This window comes from Phocoena sinus, chromosome 20 (genome assembly GCF_008692025.1).
Source record: "Phocoena sinus isolate mPhoSin1 chromosome 20, mPhoSin1.pri, whole genome shotgun sequence".
Lineage (NCBI taxonomy): Eukaryota > Metazoa > Chordata > Mammalia > Artiodactyla > Phocoenidae > Phocoena > Phocoena sinus.
Window position 1 is genome coordinate 31,397,086 of NC_045782.1, and position 23,093 is coordinate 31,420,178.

Genomic DNA, 23,093 nt, shown 5'->3' on the forward strand with positions numbered 1-23,093 from the left:
CTCTAGCACTTCAGAAGAGTGAAAAAGTTGAAGATCAATGAGGGATGGAGTATTGAGGATAGAGAAAATCCTTACACTAGTGTTTGTATAATGCTAAGTTGGGTGCCGTTAAATAAATGCACACAGGGGCCTATTAACTAGAATTTAACTCTGCTCATCTTTGTTTTTGTTCCATAGCCACAGAAACTAGAAGATTTAGGTTAATTCAACACCCTTTTTTCAGAAGGTTGCCCATTAGTCCAGGACGTGGTCTGAGCTACTAATTAAACGATAATTTGACTGAGTGGAGGAAATTTGAACCATTTCCCTATGGATTTTCTGGGAACAATCTTTGTATTTATTGGCTACTCTCTTAGATTTTTGTATGAATTAATTGGGATGTCAGTATTATTTACTAATGTACACAGAAGTATGGGCCTCAACAATCTCTTCTGAGTGACATCCAGGCTAAAGTTCATGCATTTGTAGAGATCTACTTTCAACCATTAATTTTTTTTTTTTTGGCTATGCTGCTCGCAGGATCTTAGTTCCCCGACCAGGGATTGAACCCTCAGCAGTGAAAGCGCAGAGTCCTAACCACTGGACCACAGGGGAATTCCCTCAACCATTAATTATTATACTTTAGCCTAATTCATTCTTTTAGATCAAATTTCAATGGTGCCTCTTGTCCCGAGAACCTCCTGTCCAGTATTGCCCATTGACAAGCTCAAAGACATCACAGCAAAATAGAAATCTCACAAAAACAAGGTTCTAAAAAAATCTACCTGAAAGCATTCCTCAAATGCTTATAATTCTTACCGAGTGGTAAAAGTGAGCACTGTTGCCTTGCTAGTTAATAATGGATTTTGATTTTTCAGTTGTTTTAGCAGCTAGCTTTGATTTTGTTGGTACAAAAGGCATTTCTTTTTTTTTTTTAATTTATTTTTGCCTGTGTTGGGTCTTCATTGCTGCATGCGGGCTTTCTCTAGTTGCAGTGAGCTGGGCTACTCTTCGTTGTGGTGCGGGGACTTCTCATTACGGTGGCTTCTCTTACAGTGAATCACAGGCTCTAGGCGTGCAGGCTTCAGTAGTTGCAGCACACGGGCTCAGTAGTTGTGTTGTATGGGCTTAGTTGCTTTGCGGCGTGTGGGATCTTCCCGACCCAGGGATAGAACCCGTGTCCTTTGCATTGGCAGGTGGATTCTCAACCACTGTGCCACCAGGGAAGCCCTGGTACAAAAGGCATTTCTGATGAAGCAGACCTTCTTTGGAGTTCTACTTTATATCTCTGTGCCTTTATGCACACTCTTCTTCTTTCTTGGCATGCCCCCTCCCCTTATTTGCTTTCCTACCTCCCTGGCTTCACCTTCTCACTAAGTCTTCTTGCTTGTTCCCCATCTCTGAACTTCTAATGTTGGAAGCCCTTTGGGAGTGGAACATGTCCTTGGAGATCTTACCCAGTCTCGTGACTTTAAATGCCATCAATCTCTAATGACTCCTCAATTTATGTCTCCAGCCTGGACTCTTTCTAACGTCAGACAAGTATTTAACTCCATTCACTTGGGGGTCTAACAGGCATCTCAAACATAACAGGTCCAAAGCTGAGCTCCTGATCTTGCCCCACAAACCTGCTCTTCCAATTTCCTTTCTCATCTCGGTGAATTGCAATTCTATCCTTCTAGTTACCTGCGCCACCAACCTAGGAGTCACTCTTGAATATTCTCTCAGACGTCGCAATCCAATCTGTCAATAAGTCCTGTTGGCTGTTCCTTCAAATTATTATCTTGGACTCAGCCTCTCACCCCTCAACCTCACTGCTTGGATATCTGTAATTGCCTCTTAACTGGTCTCCCTGTGTTTACCCTGTGTTTATCTCTCCTCTCACCTGCCCATTTTCAACACAGCAATTAAGAAATCGTTTAAAAATAGGGAGTTCCCTAGTCATCCAGTGGTTAGGACTTGGTGTTTTCACTGCTGTGGCCCAGGTTCAATCCCTGGTTGGGGAACTAAGATCTCACATGCCGTGCCAAAAAGTTAAAAAAAAAAAAAAAAAAAAGAGTGAATGAATGGCTGATTTCTTATTCATCCTTCAAGACTCCCATTGCCCAAGACTTCCCTCCCTCCCTACTTCTTCAGTTTGGACTAACACCTCTCCCTACTTTCGGTTCCCATAACATACTGTGTTTATCCTGATCATAGTACTTCCCACAGGATTTAAAAAGTTCATCTTTGATTCAGCACAGTCCTTTGCACACAGAAAAATGCTTAATGTTAAAATGAACTATTTGCAACATTCATACCAAATGTAGGGGCAGTGGGAAGATGTTAAATAGGAAGGAGTGAGGAACTTGTCAACTTCCTGTTTTATTATGAGAATTTCCTTCCTCTTTCAAAGAAATCCAGATTTGATTCTAACCCCTAGCCCCTGGGGGGCCAGAACATAACTGCCAGAAAACTTTTGACCAAATGCTGTTGTATAGCGTTCCAATCCTTTTAGAAGAAAATACTGGGATTTAAAAAAAAATAAATTTATTTATTTATTTTTGGCTGCATTGGGTCTTCGTTGCTGCGCGTGGGCTTTCTCTAGTTGCGGCGGGCGGGGGCTACTCTTCGCGGCAGTGCGCGGGCTTCTCATCACCGTGGCTTGCCTTGTTGTGGAGCACGGGCTCTAGGTGCACAGGCTTCAGTAGTGTGGCTCGATTCTTAACCACTGCGCCACCAGGGAAGCCCAATACTGGGACTTTAAACGATGTTAGTTTTTGGATCAGTAACATCAAACAAAGGTTTCACCTAAACCTACAATCACAACTTACACATACTGTATAGCTAGCTTCACCTCCTAACTCCTAAAAATCATTTAAGACTCCAATGATTTACTCCATCCTCACTTCCACTGTAAACCCCTGAGTTTTCAAAGTATAGCGCAATTACTATTAAAAACTGATATGTAGGCAGGCGCATCTCTGTATCAGAATTTTTGAGTATCAGACTTTATTTTTTTGAGCAGTTTTAGGTTCACAGCAGAATTAAGCAGAAGGTACAGAGATTTCCCACTTACCCCCTGCCACCACACATGCATAGACTCCTCCATCAAAATAATAGTTATTGATCAAAAGGAAGCCTCAAGAGATGGAGGACAGTTAGACAAACAGCAAACTGGGAGTTCAGTAAAAGGTGGGAAACAGAATAGAAACATTGCATTAATTAGCCATGTGAGAAAAAAAACTCAGCCTGAACTAAAAATAAAAACAGATTTGAGGACTTCCCTGGTGGCGCACAGGTTGGAGCCCTGGTCCGGGAAGATCCCACATGCAGCAGAGCAACTAAGCCCGTGCACCACAACTACTGAGACTGTAAGCCACAACTACTGAAGCCCGCGTGCCTAGAGCCTGTGCTCCGCAACAAGAGAAGCCACTGCAATGAGAAGCCCACGCACCGCAATGAAGAGTAGCCGCAACTAGAGAGAGCCCACACGCAGCAACAAAGCCCCAGCACAGCCAAAAACAAATAAATAAATTAATTTAAAAAACGAACAAACAACCGCCCAAAAGACCAGATCTGAGCTGGCAAGAGAATATACATTTCAAGAGATAGTAAGATCATAGAATTTAAGACCTGAGAAAAGCCTGAGTTTAAATTGCTCATCTACTAGATGAAGAAATCAAAGTCAAAGGTACATTTGGCATTTCTCAGATATCTAAGAAAGCATATTAGACTGATAAGCTGGACTTTGGATGACTTGACAAAGCTATTTAGAACCTAGAAACTGAAGTAAGGTATATCCTATCTGTTCAGAGCTGGATTCTGTATTATTCTATGTTTTAATTGCTGTGTGGAATTCAATTAATGGACTTATTCTCAAACTTGTAGTTCCAATTTTGCTGGAAAAGACTGGCCTAAGAGTACAATGAAATTGCCATATCGGAAGGAATTAGGAGATCAGAGGAGGACTAAAAGGAAGCTGATTGATTTTTCAGTAGCTGACAAGAAAAAGCAGCCACTGATGGTCCTGTCCTTAAGACCCATTGCCTAACATTTGTAAACTATTAATTTAAAAAAGACACAAATACAAGTTAATTGCAGGTGGGGTAGAGGAGGGCAACAGAGGAGCATTATAAAGGCAAAACATCTACTCACAGGTTCAGTGGGTAGTGTAAAATGTTTGCCAAGCATGGACTGTGGTTAAGACAGAAGAAAACTTCTAAAGTAGGTCTAAGTTAAAGGCCCTCACTCTGAATGTTGTACTTCTTTCCCATTCTTAGTTTTAGCTTAGGTATCTTGTGAGTTGGAAGCTCTTAGGGGATGGGCCCTGTTGAAATCTTGCCAATTTTAGGCACCTTTTTAAAAAAAATTATTTATTTATTCATTTATTTAATTTTTGGCTGCATTGGGTCTTCACTGCTGCACGCAGGTTTTTCTCTAGTTGCTGAGAGCAGGGGCTACTCTTTGTTGCGGTGTGCGGGCTTCTCATTGTGGCGGCTTCTCTTGTTGCAGAGCACGGGCTCTAGGCTCGCGGGCTTCAGTAGTTGTGGCGCACCGGCTTAGTTGCTCCGCAGCATGTGAGATCTTCCCGGCCCAGGGCTCGAACCCATGTCTCCTGCATTGGCAGGTGGATTCTTAACCACTGTGCCACCAGGGAAGCCCCTAGGCACCTTTTTAAGAATGATAAATAGGAAAGAGAAACATCTCTAATTGCTGATTAGAGAATGACATCTCTTTAGTCATTCTTCAAATACTTTGTCCAGGTTTAAAATGAAAATGAATTTCATGTCTAGAAAAGCGGGGGTTCAATTCTTTGTTCATAGGATTTGTAATAGGTAAACGATAATAACAAAAATCAGCTTAACTTGATATTAATGTTAGCAAGGGTGAGGGGAAACTGCTTTCTCAGATACTCTTGATTAGAATGTAAATTTTATTTTTATTTTAGTTTTTTAGATTAGAATGTAAATTGATCCAACTTTTTAGGCAGGCAATTTGGCAACATCTATTAAAACTTAAAAGGTGCATATTCCCAGACTCTGCTATTCCACTTCTGGAAATTCCATCTACAGATACACTCACATATGTAAAGAAGGATATATATACTAGGATGTTTATTGCAACAGTATTTGTAATACTGAAACACTTGAAACAATCTAGTGTTCATCAATAGGTAATTGGTCAATTACACATTAAATACAGTATACTATGCTTCTGTTAAAAAGAATAAGATAGATCTGTATGCTGAGATGAAAAGCAGTCTGGGATATTCTATTAAGTGAAGAAAGAAACTGCAGATCAGTGGGTAGACTGAAAAATATGTCTAAAAATAAAGGGAGTATAGATGCATATCTTATATTCATGAAAAATATGGTGGGTATAGTCACAGAAAAGAGGAAAGATACACACTCCTAAGGAATGAGACTGGGTGAAGCAGGGAGTGTGATCTTTTGTTTTAGATACAGTTTTGTACTGATGGAAAAATTTTTTTACAATGAGTGGTATTATTTTCATTAAAAAATAGCTTATGGGACTTCCCTGGTGGCACAGTGGTTAGGAATCTCCCTGCCAATGCAGGAGACACAGGTTCGATCCCTGGTCAGGGAAGATCCCATATGCCGCGGAGCGACTAAGCCCATGTGCCACAACTGCTGAGCCTGTGCTCTAGAGCTCGTGAGCCACAACTACTGAGTGCGTGTGCCACAATTGTTGAGGCCTGCGTGCCTAGAGTCCATGCTCCGTAACAAGAGAAGCCACGGCAATGAGAAGCCCACACACCACAACGAAGAGTGGCCCCCGCTCGCTGCAACTAGAGGAAGCCCGCGCACAGAAACGAAGACCCAACACAGCCAAAAATAAATTAATAAATTTATTTTAAAAAAAACCAAAAAACTTAAAATGCTTTAAATAAAAATATAATACAAGTAGGGAATTCCCTGGCAGTCCAGTGGTTAGGATTTGGTGCTTTCACTGACGTGGCCCTGGGGAACTAAGATCCTGCAAGCCATGAAACACGGCCCCCCAAAAAATGTATATATGGTGACCACAACTTCACATTGTGTCACCATAAGGTAACAAGTCCCTAACTCTGGAAAATCAGTTCTCTTATTGTAGAGTCATACTTCCTACAGTGTTGGCCTCACTTTGTGGCAATCCAATTATACAAAAGTCAGGTGCTGCTCTGCCCCTTCTTTGTTGTAGTGACCTCCCTGTCTGTGACTTAAGTTTCTTTGGTAAGTACTAAAATGACTCTATCCTATTCCTATGTCAATTCTCTGGGAATATAAACTGAGGAACACTGTCATTTGGATTGCCCAACTGGAAGTAGAAATTACATACCAATCTCCCATGCTTTACATCTTCGTATGGATAGCTCTTTCACAGACATGTAATCATAGTTAAAGCAATGGTTGCCCAAGTGCGACCTAAAGCTTAAAGTCAGGGGGCTGGTCAACTCTTCAATGGATGAAGTGAAAGATGATGAAACTGAACAAATGAAATGATTAATAGAATTCCTTTCAGCATGACAGGTAGGCTTTAGATTTTCTACATCATCAAACTTAAGTGCTATACCAATTTTAAGTTATAGAGGGATGTTTAACATTTGACTGCCTGATACTGTGTAATACAAACCGAAAGGCAGGTTTTAATCCCAGCTTAACATTTAAAATTCTCATCAGACATAACTATCTGCTTCACTGCCTTCAAAGATATGCTTAATTTAACTTAGACAAGGGAGAAAGAGTATTTCCTAGTTTTCTACCTCAACCCATAATTTTGAGTTGTACTTAATTAATCCATGGTAAACTCTGTGACGGGGTGAATTTTTTTATGGCTCTAGGGGAAGCTGGGCCTAAAACCAAGGAGGAAATCTTAAAAGTTCCTGTGTATTAGTACTGCTCTTAAATCTTTCATTATATAGTTTATCTTCTATTCTTTCCTGAGTATTTTGTAATGATTTACTATTTCATGAGATAGATTAATTCCAACCCAATCCCACCTTTCAAGCGGGGCAAGTACTACAAAGAGATAAAACAATTTGCTTCCAATTCTACTGTAAATCAAGAGGGTAGATCATCACCCAGGTCTGTCCTTCGTACAGCAAGGTCGCCTTTAGGTACTGATTATTTAGGACAGTAATAATGCCAAGGCATTTTGCAATTAAACTCTTGAGGGTCCTTTCTCCACAGCTGGGCCCTTTCGTAAGATTCACTTCCCATTAATTACTATACTCTAACTGCAGGCTGAAGATGACTGAGTTGTTTTGTCTGGAGACTTATGTCTATGCCAAATTAATCACCTGGAAATTAAAGGCTTTGAAGTACATTCCCAACCCCCTTATTCATGGCCTTTTAGTAGTGAAACTAATCTGAGGCCTTAAAATTAACTACCTCACTGTGAACTGGAAAGGGCAGCACTGTGACTAATGCCACGCTGCTGATCTAGTCTGCCAGGAAAGATGAGTAGAGAAAAGAGTTATTACCTTCTCTCTCTAGCAGGACATATAGTTGGCTTTAGGAACTAAAAATCCTTTTGCTGCCCCTCAATCACCTAAGTAGCACCCTGAGTCTAATCTAATCCAAATGCTTATTTTTCAAATAAATGGTTGTGTTTCCTTATCCAGAAGTTTGATGCTGTGGCTTTCAGGGTGAAGACTAATGAAAGCAAACTGAATTAAAAAAAGCAAGGAACTGAATGTATTCCATTGTACGCATATACTGTATTTATTTATTCATCTGTCGATGGATGAACTGCTTCTACCTTTTGGTTACTGTGAATCATATTCTATCAACACAGATGTATAAATATCTGTTCCTGTCCCTGTTTTCAATTCTTTTGGGTATAATTTCACAAGTGGAATTGCTGGGTCATATGGTAAACCTGGGAAATTCTGATACTGTGCTGCAACACGGACAAAACTTGAGGACATTATGCTAAGTGAAATAAGCCATTCACAAAAAGGGAAGTACTGTGTAATTCTGCTCTTGAGATATTTAAAAATGGTTGGCATGGCCAATTCTCTTGTACCTTACCACAATTAAAAAAATAATAATTTAAAAAAGCGTAAGAAACGCTGTTATCAGTCTTGTAACTCCCACATTTCTGGCAGGGAGCAACTCTTGCAGATTAGCAAGCTAAGCCTTTTCATTAACAGCTTCCAAAGCCTGTGTACACGAAGCAGGCTCAGAGCAGGAGGTGCGCCCAGGACAGGCTGGCTGGGCGTATGTGAAAGGAAATCTAGCGTCAACTGGGATGGGGGATGGGGTAACGCGAAAAGGAAGATCTCAACTTTGTCACAACATTCACTTTCCTTAAGGATCGCCCCACTAGGATAAAGAATTCTCTGGTGACATGAAATCCTTGAGAGTCTCCTTTCCTTTCACAGCTCCCTCCCAATCAAAAATGTCCTTAACGTTAGGAATGCACCGTCTGCCCGCTCCTTTCTCTCACGAACCGCACCGCTAGGACCTCGGCACCCTAAGATTCCATTTCTCTTTTAAGATGCATCTGGGCCCAGGCAAGGGCTCCGACCCCGCCCAGCGAGCGCCAGAACGTGTGGGCGGGAGGACTGCCTCGAGCGCCCCGGAAGTCACTGCCCCCCAGGCGGGCGGAGGCTCCTGGGCCTCGCGGCTTCGGATTGGCCGGAAGGTGGCGATGATGCGTTACGCGCGAGGTCTGGCTCCGCCCCTACGCCCCTGCGCGCGGCGGGGCGGGGTGGGTGGTCCCTGGCGGCCATTACCCGGAACAATCCCCGGCCATTGGGTCAGGTGACCCTCGGCGGGGCAGGCGGGAGGCGGGGGAGGGAAGAGGGCGTGAGGAGGGAAGGGAAGGGAGGGGAGGAGAGAGGAGAAGGGCGGAGTGAGAGGGAGGGGAAGGGGGCGGGGTGGGAGCGGGTCACGTGATCCGGCATGGAGGCGGTGGCGGCGGCAGGGAGGAGCCGCCGGGGCAGAAGCCGCACTTGTTAGTGTGGGGGGAGGAGGAGGCCGGGGGACGCCAACACCGTCTGCCCGGGACGCCGAGGAGAAGGCGGGAGGGGGGTGGGGGCGAGATCGGGCTCCGACCCCCAGCCGAGGGGATGAGGGGAGCATGGGCGCCAAGGAGTCACGGATCGGATTCCTCAGCTACGAGGAGGCGCTGAGGAGAGGTGAGGGGGGAGGGGTCTGGGCGAGCTGCCGGGGAGGCCGGCGACGGGCTGCCCTGAGGGTGGGTGACCGGGGAAGGGGAGGGGAGCTTGAGGGCGTGGGGCCTGAGGCGGAAGGGAAAGGAGGCCACGATGGGGATACCGTGGGGGAGAAGGGTCGGGTGGGAGCAGTGTTTGGGGATTGGGATCGTGTGGACGGGGGCGAAGCTTTCCCGGAGAGAGGGGTGTCAGGCGCTAGCAGGGCACTGCCCTTGCTCTATGGTGGCGTTGTTATCCTGGATGTGTCCAGGGAAGTCCCTCCTCCCACCTTTTCTTGGGTGGCACCAGCCCTTCCAGCCCCCCTCATCCTTTACTGCCATTTTCTCCTATCACTCCTTCATAAACCCTCCAGCAACATCCTAACCTCTTACCTAACAACCCCGGCTAGAAAGGGAGAGGGGAGGCGGCTGCAAAGCCCTCCTTTTGCGAAGTAGAAGCCCCTTCAAGCCCCTTACAATTGTAGTGTCTCTGCCTTTTCCAAGGGCTTTTGGCAGTCTCTTGGGGGCTGTCACCATCCCCTGCCTGCCACCCCCTCACCCTTTGAGCAGCTGACTTTGATAAGAACGACCTGAAATTGAGTTGTGTTTGAGGTGAGATGAGACTGGACAGCTGGTGTTGCCAGAAGACCCAGTCTTCGGTTTCATCGCCTCAAACATTGGTCAGAGCCTTTCATTGCACTTAATCCCCAGTTCTCATCCCCTCCTTCCCCATAAAATGGCATTCGGAAATCCAGCATTCTGATATTGTGTTATAGCTCCCTTTAGAGACCGGCCTTGCTGTCAGTCCTAGCCTGCTGCTTATTGGCTCTGATGCACTGTATGTTGTCAACCACCTCCAACCCCCTATCACTTACTCTGATACCGCTGTCCGTGATCACTAAGGCACACGCTAACTCGAAGTGTCTATTGCACGGTTTATGGCCAGAATGTGACTTAATTTTTCATGACTGGGATTTCTGTGTGTGTGTGTGTGTGCGCGCGCGTGCGCGCGCGCTTGTATTTATGTCTTTTCGACATTTAATGGATTTTCTTGGTAAGAAGTGAAAAACATTAAGCAGCTTAGGTGCTAGGCATTATTGGTAACAGGTTTCTAAGTCAGGAAACCAGCCGTGCTCCAGGTGATGGTTTTAGTAGCTAAAGATATAAAATAAAAAATCTAGATTACAAGACAGGCATTCAAAATGAGAATTTAATAGTGAACTCTTGTTCATGTGTAGGAAGGAAAGGGGTAAGTTCAGTGGGCCATCACCTGAAAATAGATACAGAATTTTGATATATTCTTGTGGACTGACCAGGATAACAAAAATATGCTTTTTAGGTCTTTTTTTTTTTTTTTCCATGTGGAACAGTATGCTGATTGTTCTTAGGGACAATCTCACTTGAACTTTTTTCCTTTCTTCAATATGAGAAATATTCCAAATTCTTGATGTGTTTCCAGCTCTAGAAGGCTAGTCATTTCTGGGATGCTGTTGAACCTGACAGGTCTGGCCTCAATTAGACAATGGCTTACATGGCGTGAAAGAGGACATCAGTCAAACTGATTTCAGCTTCAAGGTTTAGAAGTGTTTAGTTTCTTAAGTTTGAGAGTGTTTTAGCTGACATTAAGGAATTCTGAAATTAAACTTTTATCCAACTCTAGCCTGCCTACTTTCATGTAAAACTAATATTCTACCTTTGTAAATATAAACGAAATTAATAGTTGGTGTATTTTAAAGTGATTTGACCGAAGGTATTTGTTCAATTTGTTAGGAAGTGTCTGCTTGTTGAATTTTAAAGCATATATTTGAAGAGGTAGCAAAATATTTGTTAAAACCTTATTTAACTGTTGTTTGAATGAATTTGTTTTATCATTTTTGCTGCAGAGGAAAACTAACGCAAGAAAGAGAAGCAAGTTGATAACATAGCATTTCTAAATGTAAACCAGCAGCTTTTTCTTTTATAAAGTGGGTAGTTCTTTTGAATATGATACTGTTTACGCTAGTAAATGTCAGATTTTGATATAGAATTTTTTTTAGTAAGGTTATAGAAGGAATTTATAAAGCTTTTGATAGAGCTAGAAAATAGTTTGAGAACTTTTTTGGGGCATGTGAATAATGTAAATAGGTACTGAAACTTCGATCCTTAGTCTTAGCTGCTTGCTTATATTGTATAAGGTGAATGGGAAGGAGCAAAGGATTGGACAAATACACATTGTGTGTTATATGAATCATTGTACAAGTAAAACGCAAGCTTGATAAACTACTGACATACCTACTTGCTTGAAATACCTACTTAAAAGTACTGAAGTATACCTACTTAAATACCTGCTTAAGAAATACCTACTTAAAAGTACTTAAAAATACTGAAATACCTACTTAAAAGTACTGAGCACTAAATAATGCCTAACCGCAATTAGACAGTATTAAAAAAATATCAAGTACATATTGCCACCTACAAATATGGAGTTACAAGCAGTTTATCTTGCAAAATGGGGCCTTGGAAATGGAGTGTTATGTGACAGATAACTCCTACTGAAAGGGCAGGCTAGTGACTTCTCATTTACATTTCAGAAGCTCTAGAAATTAGAAAGATTGGTTTTGCATACTATTTTAGCTACACTGTATATCAGTTTAATAAAAATAATTTCCTTAAAATATACCTTAACTTTTTTTTTTTTTCTTTAAGGGAGATGTATTAGTGGTAGCTTTTACTTTTGGCTTGTATCTATCTTTCTTAAATAGGACACAAGCTTTCCTTTGAAGGCTTGACTCTGGTTCAATTGCATGTATTTTCTAAAGTACAGTATTACTGTACTTTATGGATAGTGAGAATTTTAGCATCTAAGTTCTTCATCTCTTTACTTCATTTCCTTATTGCATCTTAAGTTTGTGGCTGTGTATTTCTAAAAATGTATTCTAAGTGCTTGGAACATAGCAATAAAAAAACATTGAATGAAAGAAATTGCAGTTTAGAGCATTTCAGAACTCTCAAGAAACCTTAGAAAATCTTCTCCAGTTCTTTAATTCTTTCTTCCTGTGCCTCTCTTCCTTCCTTGCATCATTCTGGAAAGAGAATTATAAGGCTTTTTTTTTTAAATTAAGAATTGGCTGAATTAAAATTGTCCTTAGCTTTTAAATTGTAGTAATAAAATACAGTAGGTAAATTTCTTTTAATCCCTTTCTTTAAGTAGAATTTGGCACTTGTATTAGACTAAGCAGCTGGCTGATGTCAAAAAGTTATGTTGTGGATTCACTTTTTCAAGTGTCTGTTTGCTCATACATTCAGCAAATTTTTACTGAGCTGTCTATGACTTAGACACTGAAGAAACAGAGATGACTAAGACCCCTCTCCTATAGCCTGGGTCAATGATCTCCACCAAAGTGTACAGTATATATTGTAAGGTGTGTGTAGGACTGTCCATGGCAAGTGGGAATAAAATATTAGAACTTCTATGTTAAGATTCTTTTTTTGTGTTTTTTTGATTAATGGGCATAATATTTTCAAAATGTAGTATATATGTATTTAATTTATAAATGATTAACATGCAGTATATTAAGTGCTCCAGTGCTATAGAAGGGAGTGCTGTAGGAATGCGGAGTGTGTGTGGGAATATTTGGTGATCTGGAAGTGCCCTATCACCATACTTATTTCATAGTATGTGCTCAATTAATTGTTTATTAAAGAATTTAATTTCCTAGTCGCTTAAAGGTTGTTGTGTTTGCTAGTGGAATAATTAGGCATGTAATAGTTGAGGATTTCAGAACTTTTCATTTTGCTTATCCACCAACCCTAACATGCTCTAAAACATTGACTCCCCAACCAAGATTTTATTCTCCATGTTTTGTAGTATTAATATTAAAATTTCATTAGTATTATACTACCTATGATGTGATGTTAGCTGGTTTAGTATAAAATATCATTGTATAAATGGAAATTGAATTTCACAATTGGTACCTTCTGGGATGCACTATTCTCTTTTATTAAAGCACTAATTTGCCTTCATCTAAATTTGCTAAATTTACCAGTGAACGCTCTAGCATTAGTGTGGAATGGTAGGTTTGGGTCAAGCCTTTTGCAAGTATGCCTCACCAGCTGTTATTATATGTAAAGGAGGAAAACAGGGCAATTTTAAATTAGTCTGCTTATATGTAGTCACCTAAGTAGTTACAAAGGTTCTGTTCTTCATAATCTCCAGTTTGACACTCCATATGAAGTGTCAGTGACAAAGAGGAGATAAATACACCAATGAACCCTGGATATGGGGGGGAATGAGCAGAATGAGGTGACATCACTTGATGGTTAATGGCCTCCCCATTTACCAAACTGGACAGCTGTTGTTTGTTGTTCATTGTTTGTCTTTGTGCTTGGTTAGTGAGACTTCACAGTGACAGCATTCAGGGTTGCCTTCCAGAAAGATGTGTAAGTCACTTAGACTTGGGAATGTGGTGACCAACCAACAGCCAGGTGTTTTCTCAGGAGACAGGGAAGAATTTTGGCACTTGATTTTATGATAGGTCCCAGGAAAAGTTAGGGAAGTGATTATTATTGTTGCTGTGGCTATAGAAAATCTGTTTTTGGAGCACTAGAGATTAATGCTGAGAGTTTAGAAGCTCCAATGTTAAACAGCTGCAGAGGTGAAGAGGTTTTTATTTATAAATTAAAAGTTGGTGCTTTGATAGTAGTACTGAGAAGGCTAAGATGGGACTGACAGTTGTTTTTTTTTTTAATATCTTTAAACTTTAAAAAAATTATTAAAAAATTTTTATTTTCTATTGGAGTATAGTTGATTTACAATGTGTTAGTTTCAGGTGTACAGCAAAGTGATTCAGTTATACATATACAGATATCTGTTCTTTTTCAGATTCTTTTCCCATTAAGGTTATTACAGAATATTGAGTAGAGTTCCCTGTGCTATACAGTAGGTCCTTGTTGATGACAGTTCTTTCCATACTGTTTCCAGAAAGCATTGCTTCTCTTCAGGGCTTGTTTATGCTTTTACCTTTTGGGCTTCATGATATTTATGTTTAAATTGAGCCACCCACTCAGCCTCTTTCCTTTCTTCTAATAATAAAGAGCTCTTGGAGGTCAGAGGTGGATAGTTAATTACTGACCCAAAAGCCTGATAAAACTAGCTTTATGGTATTTACTGTTATAGTCAGAGACCTGTCTGTTAGAAGACCCATCTATTCAAAGATAAAGGCTTTCCCTTGTCACCCCTTTTCGTTAGGGATTTAATATTAACATAAGGTTCTTTTTACTTTAGAGGAATCCCAAGTTCATCGCTATCTTGTGAACAAGGTTCAGGAAAATTGATGGTTGTTGGAGTCCTTGATACTGGACTGCATTAAGAGCAAATCTATGCTAAAATGAGGTTTTACTATACTATCTTTGCTAAAATGAAGTTCTCCTCTTTCATTACTGTAAAGTTAGAATGTCTTAGTATCTTACCCCTTGCAGAAAAAACTTTCAAGGTTTGCTGTGGTGTCTTGCCTTTTCCTAATGACTTGTAAAAGAGTTTATAGAGATTGCATCGTGAAAAGGCCCTTCTATCAAGGTAGGCCTCTCCTAGTCTTTCCCGTGACAGTAAATGGCACCACTATTCCAACACAGTGGATAAAGCCAAAAATCTATAGACATCCTTAGTTCCTCTCTTTCACAATCTGACCTAACCTCTTATCCCCAGTTTGACTCTGTTGCCTAGTCATGTAGTTTGGTATCCAGTCCAGTCTGTTGACTTCTCATCTTCACTGCTACTACTCTAGTCCCAACTGCCATCATCTCTTGCTAGGATACCATGCAGTGGTTTCCCAGTTTCACACAGCGGCCAGTGTTATCTTAGAATTCAAATCAGATCCTGTCATTCCTTTCTTCTCAGGCTGTTTTCCTCTCAGTCGGGAAAGGCTGTTTACAAATTTTCACATGTCTGGCTCATTCTTCATACCTGAAGTCCTAAGTCTGGTTGCCTCAGCTTGGCCTTTTCTTATCATCTTATATGAAGTGGTCTTCTGTCAGTATTGCACTATTCTGTATAGTTCATAATTTGTGATTATTATGTTTTTCGTCAGTCATGATGCTGAATCCCCAGTGCCAAGATAGGTTCAGTGCCTGGTGTATTTTGTGCTCAGCAAATATTGCATGACTGGGTGAATATACAAATGATGGAGAGAAGATTTGGAGAACTGCATAATGTTTGTGAGGTTGGGGGGTAAAGAGTGGAGTATTGACAGGGATTGAGTATACTGAGCAGTCCATCTCAGAATTTCTTTTCCTTTCATCAGCTTTGAAAATCTTTGAAAAAAATTGCTAAAGGTTTTGAATCATAGTTAAGAACCTGGGAGCCTTAAAAGTAATAGGTAATTTTGTCTGTTTAGTTCAGATATTTAAGTTTATACCTAATAATGTAAAGTCCTGAGTAGTCATTGAGAGACTAGTATGGAGGTAAGTATTATGCTTATGAACTCTTAAGAATGTCTTTTAGTAATATATAATATTTAATAATTTTGCTCATGAAGTGATTTTTTTGAAGCAATTTATTTTTTTAAAAATTAAAAAATTTATTTATTTTGGGCTGCATTGGGTCTTCGTTGCTGCACGTGGGCTTTCTCTAGTTGCGACGAGCGGGGGCTATTCTTCGTTGCTGTGCGTGGGCTTCTCATTGTCGTGGCTTCTCTTGTTGAGGAGCACGGGCTCTAGACACGTGGGCTTCAGTGGTTATGGCACGCAGGCTCAGTAGTTGTGTCTCGCGGGCTCTAGGTTGAGGGCTCAGCAGTTGTGGTGCAGGGGCTTAGTTGCTCAGGGGCTTAGTTGCTCCGCGGCATGTGGGATCTTCCTGGCCCAGGGCTCGAACCCATGTCTCCTGCATTGGCAGGTGGATTCTTAGCCACTGCACCGCCAGGGAAGTCCCTAACTTTATTAATTTGGTCTTTATGTCTTGAAATTATATGCTTGTATTGCTACTTTTTTTTCCATTTAAGGAAGTATTTATTGTGTTCCCACTATTAAAGATGAGGACTTGGCTCTTTTTCTATACTGCTACCAGTCCTCAAAGGACACACGTGCTCCTATCCTCCCATTTCCTTATCTTAGTATATGCATATTTTAATTTTCGTTACGGATCATTGTTCGCTATTTACATAATTAGGCCTTTGTAAATGCTGTTCACAGCTAAGCAATTTAATATACTAGGATTACTTTTCCTTTCCTGTACACTTGATTTCCTCTTAAATATTTCCTTTAATAATTGCTTTTTATATTATTTGCTTAGGTTTCTATTTACTATAATTCAACCGCCAAAGTTACCAACAAATGTTAAATCTACTCCATATGTTTTGTTTTTTTAAAAAATAATTTACTGGGCTTTCCTGGTGGCGCAGCGGTTGAGAGTCCGCCTGCCGATGCAGGGGACGCGGGTTCGTGCCCCGGTCCGGGAAGATCCCACGTGCCGCAGGCGGCTGGGCCCGTGAGCCATGGCCGCTGAGCCTGTGCGTCCGGAGCCTGTGCTCCGCAACGGGAGAGGCCACAACAGTGAGAGGCCCGCGTACCGCAAAAAAAAAAATAATAATAATATTTATTTATTTATTTAGTTTTGGCTGTGTTGGGTCTTTGTTGCTGCACGCGGGCTTTCTCTAGTTGCCGTGCACAGCCTTCTCACAGCAGTGGCTTCTCTTGTTGCGGAGCACAGGCTCTAGGAGCATGGGCTTCAGTAGTTGTGGCACATGGGCTTAGTTGCTCTGCGGCATGTGGGATCTTCCCAGACCAGGAATCGAAACTGTGTCGCCTGCATTGGCAGGTGGATTCTCAACCACTGCGCCACCAGGAAAGTCCCTACTCCATATGTTAATATACATCAGGTGTTCACTCAGTTCACCATATTAGAAAAAACTTTTCCTGGAACTTTCTGGCCTGCTCCATCTGTACCTTTTGCCTTTGTGCTTAAAGCATGGCTGCCATCCTGGGATCTTCCTCACCATTATTCTGGGGATTTCCTTCGCTGTCCTGTGTTGGATCCTGTTGTCTGTATTCTTTGTTTCCTCTTTCTTGATTTACTCTTCCATTTTGGTGGGACACCACAGTGCAGCTTGCGGGATCTTGGTTCCCTGACCAGGGATCGAACCCGCCTGCCGGGCAGTGGACAGGGATCGAACCTGTGCCCCCTGCAGTGGAAGCACAGAGTCTTAACCACTGGACCGCCAGGGAAGTCCCCAGTCTGGTGCTTTTTAAAAAATAATTCTTATATCTCTACTTTTTAATTTCCGAGAGGCCTTCTATGTTTTTACCAACTAATTATTTTGAAGTTCCTTTTTATTAATCCTTATACTTAATTTAAGGCTCAGGGCACATTCACTGCAGTGTTCACTTAGAGACTGGGGTAGGAGGAAGACATTGCCCCAGAATACAGTTTTCATGATCATATACCACTAGGGTATAAAACTCCATGAGGGTGGGGGCGTGTCTTACTCACTGCTGTATTCCTAGCACTTGCACAGTGCCTGTCACACATTAGCTAATCAATACATATTTGTTGAATGAGTGAATTACATATCAAAGCAATCTTTTCTAAAAACCAGATTGAATTTTTAGAGGAAAATTGGTTCGGATATGTGTGTGTGCTCATGTGTGTGTGCCCAGAGGCTTAAAACTCATGTTTTCTTATCTGTAGTATATATGTATTTAAATGCATCTTTTGCTTTTAAAAAGTTAGTTGTATTAGGCATGTTATTATGTCATTTTTGGCTCTGCTTTAAAGTTGGTTTTGGAATCTGTTGGTGAATAGCTGTGGTAGGAAGCTGTGGTGGGTTTGGAACAGTTGTTTGATTAATAAATTTGGTTTAGAGATTCTTTAGTTTATGTAAGCATCTATAAATGAAATCTTTCACTGTATAGAATTTTATAGATCAGAAGTTATTCATTTTGTCAGAGATGCTGACTTGAGAATACCTCTTTACAGCTGATTATGGAGGGACAAATTGCTTATTCTTTGTAGGCTTAGAGGTGTAGTAAGGAGCAATTACCTAATGGTGGAAACATTTTATATTGTCACATCGCTGGTACCATGGAGATTCAAACTGAAGTTGACAGATGATTGCCAAGCAAATATATTTATTTAAAAAAATTTTTATTTATAGCTGTGTTGGGTCTTCGTTGCTGCGCATGGGTCCTCTCTAGTTGTGGCAAGTGGGGGCTAGTGTGCGGGCTTCTCGTTGCGCTGGCCTCTCCCGTTGCGGAGCACGGGCTCTAGGTGCATGGACCTCAGTAGTTGTGGCTCTTAGGCTTCAGAGTGCAGGCTCAGTAGTTGTGGTGCACGGGCTTAGTTGCTCCGCGGCATGTGGGATCTTCCAGGACCAGTGCTCGAACCCGTGTCCCCTGCATTGGCAGGCAGATTTCTAACCACTGCGCCACCCAGGGAAGTCCCAAGCAAATATATTTAAATAATAAAGGAAAATAGGACATCAACTGAATGAACACTTGGCAATGAATAACATCTCATAGAAAAATGTTCCATTTTGAGTGGAGCATGTTTCTTACATTATTTCAGTAGAGTCCAAAACTAAATGCAACTTCGGGCCCAAGCCAGAAACCTAGTCTTCAGTTGAGACTCTTTCTTTCCTCTGTTCACATTTAATCAGTCACAGTGTCCTTTTGGTGCTACCTTCTTATTATCTTCTGTTTCTTCTCCACCTTTAAAGTCATTGCTTTAGAAAAGGGCTTCATCTGTTCCCTGGACTATTAGTCTCATACCCCTTCAATCCATTATACATCTGGAATAGTCTTTCTGAAATGTACATCTGATCATTTTACTCAAGTGCCTTTCAGTGGAAGGTACACATGGTTTGAAGTCAGTCTTTTTAGCATGGCAAGCCCTGGTAGTTTCTGTGATTTGGTCCTTGTCTGAATACTCTGTGCCTTTGAAAATGCTGCTTCCTAGATCTGGGAATGCCTCCCTTCATTACTTACATACACCAAAATCTCACTGTACAGCTTGATGAAATTTTAGGTATGTACACAAGTAACCACCATGCAAAACCAAGATAAAGAACATTCCCACCGCCCCAGTAGGTTCCCTCCTAACCTCTCCCAGCTGATACTGCCCTTCAGAGGTAACCATTGTTTTGACTTCTATCACTGTAGATTAGTTTTGCTTATTTTTGAGTCTCGTATGAATAGAATCATGCAATATTTACTTTTTTGTGCACAGTGAACTCATTAAAAAAAATTGAGTGTGAACTCATTTTTAAGACCAAATTTTAAGCCTTTTCTCTATGAAGTAAATTCTTGAGAAGATTACTAGTATCTTGAATTAGCGTCAATGTATTATTTTCATTTCTAGAAGCTGACATAGAGGCTGGCATGAAGTACATGCTCATCAATGAATTTACATGCATCTTTTTCCCTGAACTATCTGCCTTACTAGATCCTCATCCATCAAAACTAAACGCAGGCATCAAGTCCTTTTAGAAGCCTTCCCTGATATTGCTCCTACTTTCTCTCCTGCTGTAATATACTTTTATTATAGTAGTTATCCTGCTGCATTATAGCTGCTGGTTTAATTGGCTGTCTCCTCTACTTTATGTTGAGTTCTGAAATCCTTCAGAATGAGAACTCTGGGGTCTAGAAGGTGCCTGGTAGGGCTTATTAAAATGTTGACTGAATGAATGGGACAACTTAGTGCCTTTTGAATAAAGGAGAAAGCTCACAGAATAAAGCTAGTAGCAATAATCTGGTAAATTGTATTTTTACAGGATAAATTATGGTTGTTTCATGACATTTATGCAACTATTTAAATGTTCCAGGAATATAAACATTTAAAATTGGGTTAAAAACTGGCCTAAACTAACATTACATGAATCCACAAAGCACTCCGTAGAAGATACGAAGGAAAATAGAAACATGACCTTATATGCAAGGACTAGTAGATTTCTTTTAAAAATATTTATTTATTTATTTAATTTATTCGGTTGCGCCAGGTCTTAGTTGTGGCAGGTGGCTCATTCGTTGCGGCTTACGGGCTCCTTGGTTGCGGTTCGCTGGTTCCTTAGTGGGGGCTCGTGGGCTCCTTAGTTGTGGCTTGCCAGCTCCTTAGTTGTGGCATGTGAACTTCTTTTTTTTTTAATTTTCTAAAAAATCTTTATTGGAGTATAATTGCTTTACAATGGTGTGTTAGTTTCTGCTTCATAACAAAGTGAATCAGCTAAATATATATATACATATATCCCCATATCTCCTCCCTCTTGCATCTCCCTCCCACCCTCCCTATCCCACCCCTCTAGGTGGTCACAAAACACCAAGCTGATCTCCCTGTGCTGTGCGGCTGGTTCCCAAGAGCTATCTATTTTACATTTGGTAGTGTATATACGTCCATGCCACTCTCTCACTTCATCCCAGCTTACCCTTGCCCCTCCCTGTGTCCTCAAGTCCATTCTCTACATCTGTGTCTTTATTCCTGTCCCGACCCTAGGTTCATCAGAACCTTTTTGTTTGTTTGTTTTTTAGGTTCCATATATATGTGTTGGCATATGGTATTTGTTTTTCTCTTTCTGACTTACTTCACTCTGTATGACAGACTCTAGGTCCATCCACCTCACTACAAATAACTCAATTTCGTTTCTTTATGGTTGAGTAATATTCCATTGTATATATGTGCCACATCTTCTTTATCCATTCATCTGTCGATGGACACTTAGGTTGCTTCACTGTCCTGGCTGTTGTAAATAGAGCTGCAATGAACATTGTGGTCCATGTCTCTTTCAGAATTATGGTTTTCTCAGGGTATATGCCCAGTAGTGGGATTGCTGGGTCGTATGGTAGTTCTATTTTTAGTTTTTTCAGGAACCTCCATACTGTTCTCCATAGTGGCTATATCAATTTACATTCCCACCAACAGTGCAAGAGGGTTCCCTTTTCTCCACACCCTCTCCAGCATTTATTGTTTGTAGATTTTTTGATGATGGCCATTCTGACCGGTGTGAGATGATATCTCATTGTAGTTTTGATTTGCATTTCTCTAATAATTAATGATGTTGAGCATTCTTTCATGTGTTTGTAGGCAATCTGTATATCTTCTTTGGAGAAATGTCTATTTAGGTCTTCTGCCCATTTTTGGATTGGGTTGTTTCTTTTTTCGATATTGAGCTGCATGAATTGCTTGTATGTTTTGGAGATTAATACTTTGTCACTTGCTTAATTTGCAAATATTTTTTCCCATTCTGAGGGTTGTCTTTCATCTTGTTTATGGTTTCCATGTTTATTTTTATTTCCATTTCTCTAGGAGGTGGGTCAAAAAGGATCTTGCTGTGATTTATGTCATAGAGTGTTCTACCTATGTTTTCCTCTAAAAGCTTTATAGTGTCTGGCCTAACATTTAGGTCTTTAATCCATTTTGAGTTTATTTTTGTGTATGGTGTTAGGGAGTGTTCTAATTTCATTCTTTTACATGTAGCTGTTCAGTTTTCCCAGCACTACTTATTGAAGAGGCTGTCTTTGCTCCATTGTATATTCTTGCCTCCTTTATCAAAAATAAGGTGACCATATTTGTGTGGGTTTATCTCTGGGCTTTCTATCCTGTTCCATTGATCTATATTTCTGATTTTGTTGCAGTACCATACTGTCTTGATTACTGTAGCTTTGTAGTATAGTCAGAAGTCCGGGAGCCTGATTCCTCCAGCTCTGTTTTTCTTTCTCAAGATTGCTTTGGCTCTTCGGAATCTTTTGTGTGTCCATACAAATTGTGAAATTTTTTGTTGTAGTTCTGTAATAAATGCCATTGGTAGTTTGATAGGGATTGCATTGAATCTGTAGTTTGCTTTGGGTGGTATAGTCATTTTCACAGTGTTGATTCTTCCAATCCAAGAACATGGTATATCTCTCCATCTGTTTGTATTATCTTTAATTTCTTTCATTAGTGTCTTATAGTTTTCTGCATACAGGTCTTTTGTCTCCTTAGGTAGGTTTATTCCTAGGTATTTTATTCTTTTTGTTGCAATGGTAAATGGGAGTGTTTTCTTAATTTCTCTCAGATTTTTCATCATTATAGCAATGCAAGAGATTTCTGTGCATTAATTTTGTATCCTGCTACTTTACCAAATTCGTTGATTAGCTGTAGTAGTTTTCTGGTAGCATCTTTAGGATTCTCTGTGTATATTATCATGTCATCTGCAAACAGTGACAGCTTTACTTCTTCTTTTCTAATGTGGATTCCTTTTATTTCTTTTTCTTTTCTGATTGCTGTGGCTAAAACTTCCAACTATGTTGAATAATAGTGGTGAGAGTGGACAACCTTGTCTTGTTCCTGATCTTAGTGGAAATGGTTTCAGTTTTTCACCATTGAGGATGATGTTGGCTGTGGGTTTGTCATATATGGCCTTTATTATGCTGAGGTAAGTTCCCTCTATGCCTACTTTCTGGAGGGTTTTTATCATAAATGGGTGTTGAATTTTGTCGAAAGCTTTTTCTGCATCTATTGTTATGATCATATGGTTTTTCTCCTTCAGTTTGTTTCTATGGTTTACCACATTGATTGATTTGCGTATATTGAATAATCCTTGCATTCCTGTGATAAACCCCACTTGATCATGGTGTATGATCCTTTTAATGTGCTGTTGGGTTCTGTTTGCTAGTATTTTGTTGAGGATTTTTGCATCTATGTTCATCAGTGATATTGGCCTTTAGTTTTCTTTCTTTGTGACATCTTTGTCTGGTTTTGGTATCAGGGTGATGGTGGCCTTATAGAATGAGTTTGGGAGTGTTCCTCCCTCTGCTATATTTTGGAAGAGTTTGAGAAGGATAGGTGTTAGCTCTTCTCTACATATTTGATAGAAATCGCCTGTGAAGCCATCTGGTCCTGGACTTCTGTTTGTTGAAAGATTTTAAATCACAGTTTCTATTTCATTAGTTGTGATTGGTCTGTTCATATTTTCTGTTTCTTCCTGGTTCAGTCTTGGCAGGTTGTGCATTTCTAAGAATTTGTCCATTTCTTC

The 23,093-nt window shown here is 40.6% G+C and overlaps 1 protein-coding gene across 2 annotated transcripts in view; it reads left to right on the top strand.

The window, feature by feature from the left end:
- The first annotated feature begins 8,868 nt into the window (after positions 1–8,868).
- USP32 (ubiquitin specific peptidase 32) overlaps positions 8,869–23,093 on the top strand; it is a 210,367-nt gene continuing 196,142 nt past the window's right edge. Inside the window, exon 1 of one of the 2 annotated variants that reach the window (XM_032615574.1) lies at positions 8,869–9,106. In XM_032615574.1, coding sequence (XP_032471465.1) covers positions 9,049–9,106 — 58 coding nt within the window. In that variant the 5' untranslated portion in view covers positions 8,869–9,048. The remainder of the gene's footprint in view (positions 9,107–23,093) is intronic. The other variant, XM_032615573.1, reaches the window with a different exon arrangement.